Raw genomic sequence first — 8712 nt, 5'->3', positions numbered from 1 at the left:
CAAAGAATAAATTAAGGTTAATATGATAACTTATTTTTTAATTAATGTTAAAAGGTGAATTCTTTAATTTGTGTGCAAATAGCTAAAAAAAATAATTAAAGTGAACCGAGGAAGTACATGAATATAAAATAATAATTTTTGAGTGTATCTTCAAAGAATGAACGAATGAAGGAAGAAGGGAATATTGTGACGAGGGGCTGCCCTAAAATGCCTTATATATGATAATCCCACCATTAACTATAATAATCCGCATTATTATCACATCTTACCAACCAATTATACAACCCTCAATAACATCTCCATTATCCCCTATGGAATATATCCAGATGAGACCCCCACCCCCATAATCATTCACAAAGCATGTCGTAACCACTATTTCTTCCTTTGGAATTATATAAAACTAAAATAATTATTTATAATTTTTATGAATATTGAATTCATTGGAGTATCCCACCTTTGAACTTGAATAGATACGGTGATTTCATATAACTAACCTCAGCAGCCAGGGAACGATTGCACTAAACTCCCGCTATGCGAGGGATCTAGGGAAAGGCCGGACCACAATGGTCTATTGTACGTGGCCTTAGCCTATATTTCTGCAAGAGGCGGTTTTCACGGCTCGAACCCATGACCTCATGGTCACATGGCAACAACTTTACCAGTTACGCCAAGGCTTCCCTTCAAACTAAACCTTTCAAATTATCAATTATCAACTCTATAATCATGTAGACTAACAAATTAAAAGGAGATAAACTCCTATTATATATAGAAAATAAATTTCCATGAACTGCTCAAGTTTCAGGAATGTTACAATGTAGAGCAACCAGCAGTGTGTACAAAGGGGGAAAAGAAATGAGGAAACTAAGCAATGTGTATAAAGGAGCCCCAACCAAGGTATGGGAAGGAGCCTTAAATTTGTGAATCCAGAGTTTCCAGTTAAACAAATCTACATTTCACCCCTCTTGGTGTACACTGCAGGCTGCAGTGATGTAGCTCGCAAACGGAGTGCAGCTCCTATATACATGAATTCGGTTGCTAATTTGCGTAGAACATTCTAATGTACCCATCCCGAGTGCTTCCTACATCTTCTGGGGCATTAAAATGCACCTTCCCTGAACTTCAACAGCCGCCTCCATGCGATAACCTGCTTTCTGAACAGTCATGCAGTGTTGAAGAGTATTCTCTAAGCATGTAACGGAACTGCATGGGTTGTCTTTTCTTCTAACAAAATGTAACCACCACCGTGTTTTAAATGCTACTTGATGTTTCATCCTCATTAGATGGTTCTAAGCATTCCCACGGGTTGGAGTAGAAATAATCCTCTTCTTTAGGCCGGTCTGGAATCACCAACCTCTTTGTAGGGTTTCCCATGCGTTCAGTGTGAGCTTCCTTAACAGCAGCAGAAAATTCATCCCACGTCAAGGACCCAGCATAATATTGGTCTATCAAATCTACTAGATGCTTTCTGTCCAGCAAGATCGTTTTCTTGAATCCAAGATATCTGCATAGAATGGGAAAACTTTAAGTCCTTAACGAAAAGCTACTTACAAAGTACATTCTCAACAACGGATGCTAAAATTTGTATCAAGACCAGTAACTCCTCGGATGTCGTGCGCGCAAGCTGGCCCAGACACCATGGTTATTAAAAAAAAAAAAAAAAACAGTACCTGCGATGTCCTTCAACAACTTTAGCCATGTTTCCATCATATGTCGGGACAAAAATATCACTCTCCAGTGAAACAAGATAATCTAATGCTGCCATCTGTGACGAGTGATTTTGAAAGAACCTAAGCTCAGAAGGCTCAAGTAGTGTTTCCTTCCTCACCTGCTCATAACAAGGACCAAGCACAAAAGGTGAGACGGCAAGTTCAGGCAATATATATGAAAGCTTTTAAGGAAAAGTTGCACTTTCTGACTACCAGATTTGGATAGGCTGCCGTAAGGCTAGCCATTCTCCTTGTCCCACCATATATCTCCCCAGCAGCAATATACACTTGGATGCTAGGATCAATGTCCAATGCCCTTAATGTCAAGGCAGTCTCCTCGGGTGTCAAAGGACAGAGACCATCTCTCCTTTTCAAATCAGAGTTTATGATTTTTTCTTTCCACCATGGATAAGCGTATCTGTAAAAAGGATTGGATCAGCCGAAGAAAGAGGGAAAACTTAAGGCCGCCACTGAATACGAGATATTATTTTACCTCATTCTTGTCAACTCTTCAACCTCTTCCTTGTTGCAGCCCTGAGTACAGCCAGAGAAAGCTAACATATCCATTTCATATCTCAGGTGCAGCACCATAAAAGGACCTTTTTGCCTTAGAAGTCGGATAACCTTTTTACCCAACTCTTCTATCTGAGGGGTGAATTTTAAGGCACTAAAATTGACTCGGCACCGCAGCTTCTGAATTTCCAAAGGTTGACCATTATTAGCAAGCCGAGCATCAGTTCTATTCAAGTGAACAACTTTGTATTTCCGAATTAAAGGAAGGACCTGTATTCAACAAATGTGGCCTTCATCAATACTAGGAAAGAGGATGCAAGTAACAAGTACAAAGCAATTGTGGCACGAAAGCACAAACCTGATTGTGGTAATAAGAAATATCAGACCAACTAATAGGAGGCATGGTATAAATCATTCCTAGTTGTACTCTCCTCTTCAGTCTTGGGGGTAGCTCTCTCAATATTCGAACTTCATCCCTCAAGGACATTATAAAATTATCAACATCAAATATGTCTTGAAACTCACTGCAAGTCAAAAGAAAAGAAGACATTTTAGATTGTACAACAGTCCACAGATCATCAGACATTCTTTCTAAAGAGCTGGTGATTTGAACGACCAAAAAAATGATGAAGATACTTAAGGAAACATACCTTGGATCAGCCCAAAAGGAGGTTTTATCTAGCCCAGGCACTATAAGAGTCACATTCAAATATCTTGCAATAGCAACCATATCACATATCTGCAACACAGGGGAAGATATCAACGGTTTAGTCTTGTCTTATTACATCCTTATGTATGAACTGATAATATCTAAAGTTACTTACTGCTGCCCGCATTTGATTAAGACCTCCATTACATGAAACCATGAGATAACCATTATTCTTGTAAGCCCCTGGATTCAGAAACCATCAGAACTGTCAGTCCCATGAAGTGTTCAGGTTAGACGCCATAACTGAAAATCAATTGGAGAAAACTGCGACAGAGCAAAAAGAAAACGGATCCATAGAAGGACATCGCCCAATTTTTTTGAGCCATAATAACTGCTGATCAAAAACTTTAGATAACCTGAATTGATGTCTTCTTTAGTTATTCAACCAAGATATCCTAGCGATACTCTCAAACATTTCAACTACACACTTCATGATTCTCTCAATCAAAATCATCATTACGCTACAAACTTCCTCCTTCATCAATATGCATACATGAAATTAATTAAGCTATATGCATCAATATTTTCAAATTCTCTTTTCTAAAACAAAACACAATATGGAAGGTGATTTCTCTTTTATCCACCGCTGTCCAACATACTACTGGTAAGATATTAGGAAAAACATTTAATCTATCCACAACATCTCAAAATGCCAAACTAGTTAGTCTGGGTCGGCTTTCATCATAGTTACTACTTTTAAGCTGATTTAACCTATTGCAACACTCATCATTTATCTGGACTTGGGACGAGCTACTAGTAAAACAAATTAACAAGACACATGGACATAAAAATACATATATACACTAAAAATGAGAGTTGTAAGTTAAAAAGACTACTCACTCTTAGGGGGAAGAACTCTAGCAGGGACCTCGAGTCGCGATTTAACAACCAATGCTGCAGCAGACTCCTGAGAAAAGCAACAAGGCCAACCTTTCAAAACTCTAGGCCCCCAAAGTTCCCCCAAAGTTGTCAATTGGACCAAACAAGTCCACAACAATATCATTGTTGTAGCCCTTATCATCCATAACTTCATTCTAGACCGCGAAAAAACTACAGAACTCTTCAGTTTCTCAACACGACTATCTCCTAAAGTTGTCCCTTTTAACCCCATTACACCCAATCCCCACCTCCTTCTCCTCCTTTCTCTCTCTTCCATTTCTCCCTCTATTCTGCACATATCCCTCCCATAAATTTCAAATTACACCAAAAAGCTCATTTCTTTCGGATAATGTAGGATCCGAAATCTCATCGACGGGTTTATCCGACACTTATATTCATAAACTATAGCAGATTCTCCAGTGGATCACTCAAACTGCATACAAACTGACTCGAACACTACCATTAAAAATAGGATCCAATACCAATCAGAAACGAAAAGCAAATTATTCCTAGTCCAGTTTCTTGATAAATTGAACAAATCTCGGACAACCCCACGTGTTACAAAGACAAACAATGTCTATCAAAATGTTCAAATCCGAGCACTAAATGTGATAAAATTTTGGATTCTTAAACCTCTATATAAGGTTTTCTTAGCAAATATAGCAGAAAAATCCGAAAATATCGAGCACAATATAGAAAAGATTCGATCTTTAAGTGATCAAAGAAGATAAAACCAACTGGTTTTTTGTGCAATAGTAAGAATGAATGAATGTATGCTCTGTATGGGTTTTTCCGGCTATGCGGTGGTGTAATCACCGGAATCTTAAAACGCCGGTGGGGGGAAAAGGTTGATGAGGATGAGAATAGGAGAGAGAAAAAAGAGAATGATAAGCACGAACCGTAGCGTAGGATAGAGAATGGTGTGGTTGAATGTACTTGATTATTTCTTAAACGTGGTCATTGGTTGGAGAGTGGTTATCTTATGTGGAGAAGTTCACATTTGTTTCGTGTTCTTGCTTTGCTTATTATGTGCAGCAAGCATGTGGATATGGTGAGCTAAACTATGGGTATTTATAGTGAAAATAAGGTAAGAAATAAATTTTTTTTTGTTTTGTTAGTAGACACTAGACAATATTAACATTCAAACAATATCTGAACATTCATGAAGCAAATCAAATATAGTTTTGTTGTTGTCTCTTTTTTACGAATTCAACCAGGTGGACCAGAGGCGGATCCAGAATTTTAAAAGAATAAGTGCATTATGATAAATGAACGGATTTAGGACTTAAATATGATGTTCAACCTTTAGCTTATTGAAACAATTGGGCGAGCGCGTCCAATTCTAAAGTCCTTTCTTATTCTTAAACCACTTCTCGTTCAGTTGATGAAAGATAGAGATCAGGCTTTCTAAATGAGATTGAGTTCCACAAATATGCAGGCTAGAAAGATGTTATTTGCTGCTATTCTATCACAAATATACACTTCTCTCCCCGTCTCTGCTCATCTCCCCTTCCTTTTCTTTTCTTTTTCTTTTTCTTGTTCTATTTTTCTTCTTCTATCTCCCCCCCCCCCAAAAAAAACTGCAAAGATCCCGTATCGGAGCTCCGGCGACCTTTCGGGTTTGATCCTTTTCGACAACGGGTTTCCTCTTAAAAAATTGTAAGATTTCTACCTTGCAATTATTCAGTTTGTTGTACCACGGTAGAACTTGGTGAATTTTGTATAGTTCTCTGCTTTTTCCCTATAATTCCACTACTACTGTCAGGGTTACACCAGTGGTAGCGGTGACAGCCCTCCTGCTTTTTGGATCGTGGTATATTTTGTGTTCAGGGAAGTTCGCGAACTTGTCGAAGACAAGTTGGGCGTACAAGCACTAGAAAAGGAGAGCAATCTGAGCGAGCGTCATCAAAGGGCGGTGGGAAGCGGTGCGTGAGCGTATAACTACACCAAGTAAAGCCAGTCAACACAGGTTTGGTTCTCGGGAGTTGGTACCTCCCGTTCTACGGTTTCCCTTTTGGTGTTTAGCTAAATTGTTGTCCATTTAGTTCACAATAGTTCAATCATTCTACAAGTGTACTTGTAGTGACTTGTTTCCTTCTAGTTTGATTCGTTGGCCGTTGGGCACTAGCAAGCCCTCTTTAGATTGTCAGTAGGGGTAAGTGGCTGCAGTCTGGGATGGTAGATTAAGGGCATGTCCTCGTGTGGGGCAGAGTGTGGGGCCAGGGTCAGGGTGTGGGACGGGAGGCAGGGGAGGTAGAAGGGGCAAGGGAGCCTATAGGTTGAGAATCGGGTCATGGAACATAGGTTTGCTGACGAGTAAGTCCATAGAGTTGGCAAAGATCCTCCAGAAGAGGAAGATTAATATAGCGTGTGTCTAGGAGACTAGGTGGGTTGGATCGAGGGCGAGAAACGTGGATGGGTATAAGTTGTGGTACTCTGGAGTCCACAGGGGTAAGAATGGAGTGGGTATCCTGGTTTATAGCCATTTTAGAGAGTCGGTGGTTGAGGTCAGGAGGGTGAATGATAGACTAATGAATATTAAATTGGTGGTGGGTGAGTGTACTTTAAATGTCGTTAGCGCGTACGCGCCGCAAGTTGGCTTGGATGAGGAGATTAAAAGGCGCTTTTGGGAGGGGTTGGATGACATCGTTCGTAGCATTCCACCTTCCGAGAGGTTATTCATAGGAGGAGATTTCAATAGTCATATTGGGTCGTCCGCAGGTGATTATACTGAGGTGCATGGCGGCTTTGGTTTTGGGGAACGAAACGGAGGGGGCACTTCGCTGCTGGACTTTGCCAAGGCATTCGATCTAGTGATTGCAAACTCAAGTTTTCCGAAGCGGGAGGAGCATTTGGTTACTTACCAAAGTTCGGCGGCGAAGACTCAGATTGACTATCTCCTCCTCCGGAGATGCGACGGAAGGTGGTTCGAGGATTGCAAAGTTATCCCAGGTGAGACCCTTGCAACGCAACATAAGATTTTGGTGATGGACATTGGTATTACGATAAAGAGGAAGAAGAGGTCAGTACGAGGCCACCCGAGGATTAGGTGGGGTGCCTTGACTGAGGATAAAGCTCAGGAGTTGGCAGAAAGGTTATCGGCAATGGGAGCTTGGAGAAGTAGTAGGGACGCAAACACTATGTGGTCGCGACGACAGACAGCATAAGGAAGGCGACGACAGAGGTGTTAGGTATATCTTCTAGACGCACCGGTGGCCACAAAAGAGACTGGTGGTAGAATGCCAGTGTCCAAGGTAAAGTGGAAGCGAAGAAGGTGGCTTACCTGCGACTAGTAGGGAGCACTGGCGATGAGGAGAAGACAGTGAACAGAGAGAGATATATGGTTGCTAGGAAGGAGGCGAAGATGGCAGTAACGGAGGCTAAGGCAGCAACTTTTGCTCGTCTGTATGAGGAACTAGGGAACAAAGGCGGGGAGAAGAAGTTATTCCGACTCGCTAAGGTGAGAGAGAGGGAGGCTCGGGATCTGGACCAAGTGAGGTGCATAAAAGATGATGACGATAAAGTTTTGACGGGGGAGGACCAGATTAAGAGGAGATGGCAGTCCTACTTTCATAGACTTCTAAATGAAGAAGGGGATCAGGATATTACACTAGGTGAATTGCGGAATGCGGACAGCCCCCATAAAATAAGTTATTGTAGGGACATTGAGGTCGATGAGGTCATGGAAGCAATGCGTAAGATGAGGAGGGGCAGAGCTACCGGGCCAGACGAAATTCCGGTTAAACTTTGGAGAGGTGTGGGTAAAGCAGGCTTGGAATGGCTTACTGGGTTGTTTAATGTTATATTCAAGACTAATAGGATACCTGAAGAGTGGAGGTAGAGTACAATGGTTCCGTTGTATAAGAACAAAGGTGATATCTAGAGCTATAACAACTATAGGGGTATCAAATTACTGAATCATACCATGAAAGTCTAGGAGAGAGTGGTTGAAATGAGAGTGCGAAGGACGGTGTCTATTTCAGACAACCAGTTCGGGTTCATGCCGAGGCGATCTACCACAGAAGCTATCCACCTTATTAGTAGGATGGTGGAACAATACAGGGATAAGAAGAAGGATCTTCACATGGTGTTTATCGATCTAGAGAAAGCGTATGACAGGGTACCTAGGAAGGTCTTATGGAGCTGCTTAGAGGCTAAAAGGGTCCGGGTTGCATACATTAGGGTGATTAAAGACATGTATGATAGAGCTAAGACTCGGGTTAGAACAGTAGAAGGCGACTTCGAGCATTTTTCGGTTGTTACAGGGTTGCACCAAGGGTCGGCGTTCAGCCCTTTCCTATTTTCCCTAGTGATGGATGCCATAACGCACAATATTCAAGGGGAAGTGCCATGGTGCATGCTATTTGCTGATGACATAGTCCTAATTGACGAGACCCGACGCGGCGTCAATGAGAGGCTAGAAGTTTGGAGACAGGCCCTTGAGTCTAAAGGGTTCAGATTGAGCAGGACGAAGACGGAATACCTCGAGTGCAAATTTGGGGACGAGGCGACGAACGAGGGAGTAGAAGTGAGGCTTGAATCTCAAGTCATACCTAAGAGGGGTAGTTTCAAGTACCTTGGGTCAGTTATTCAGGGGACTGGGGAGATCGACGAGGATGTCACACATCGTATAGGGGTGGGGTGGATGAAGTGGAAGTTAGCGACGGGAGTCCTGTATGACAAGAAAGTGTCACCGTTACTAAAAGGTAAGTTTTATAGAGCAGTAGTTAGACCTGCTATGTTGTATGGTACCGAGTGTTGGCCGGTTAAGAACCTACACATCCAGAAGATGCAAGTAGTAGAGATGAGGATGTTGAGGTGGATGTGCGGGCATACAAAGATGGATAAGATTAGGAATGAAGATATTCGAGAGAGGGTGGGCGTGGTCCCAATAGAGGACAAGAT

At 41.8% G+C, this 8712-nt stretch overlaps 3 protein-coding genes across 3 annotated transcripts; 2 read left to right on the top strand and 1 right to left on the bottom strand.

Annotated features, from left to right (window-relative positions):
- Nucleotides 1–726: 726 nt before the first annotated feature.
- Nucleotides 727–4234, bottom strand: LOC104226364 (rhamnogalacturonan I rhamnosyltransferase 1-like). The gene is made up of 8 exons (XM_009778341.2): nt 3769–4234; nt 3044–3111; nt 2870–2958; nt 2578–2743; nt 2200–2489; nt 1920–2124; nt 1668–1825; nt 727–1501 (listed from the first exon to the last, which is right to left on the bottom strand). The coding sequence occupies exons 1-8, from the start codon at nt 4103–4105 to the stop codon at nt 1249–1251; spliced, it is 1566 nt and encodes a 521-aa protein (XP_009776643.1). The 5' UTR covers nt 4106–4234; the 3' UTR covers nt 727–1248.
- Nucleotides 4235–6338: 2104 nt separating this feature from the next.
- Nucleotides 6339–6974, top strand: LOC138879053 (uncharacterized). The gene has a single exon (XM_070158626.1). It carries the CDS (start codon nt 6339–6341, stop codon nt 6972–6974), a length of 636 nt encoding a protein of 211 aa, XP_070014727.1.
- A 173-nt stretch (nt 6975–7147) lies between these two features.
- LOC138879052 (uncharacterized) lies at nt 7148–7648 on the top strand. Its single transcript, XM_070158625.1, has one exon. It carries the CDS (start codon nt 7148–7150, stop codon nt 7646–7648), a length of 501 nt encoding a protein of 166 aa, XP_070014726.1.
- The last annotated feature ends 1064 nt before the right edge of the window (nt 7649–8712 follow it).

This window comes from Nicotiana sylvestris, chromosome 10 (assembly GCF_000393655.2).
Source record: "Nicotiana sylvestris chromosome 10, ASM39365v2, whole genome shotgun sequence".
Lineage (NCBI taxonomy): Eukaryota > Viridiplantae > Streptophyta > Magnoliopsida > Solanales > Solanaceae > Nicotiana > Nicotiana sylvestris.
This window is presented reverse-complemented; position numbering and strand designations above follow the sequence as displayed.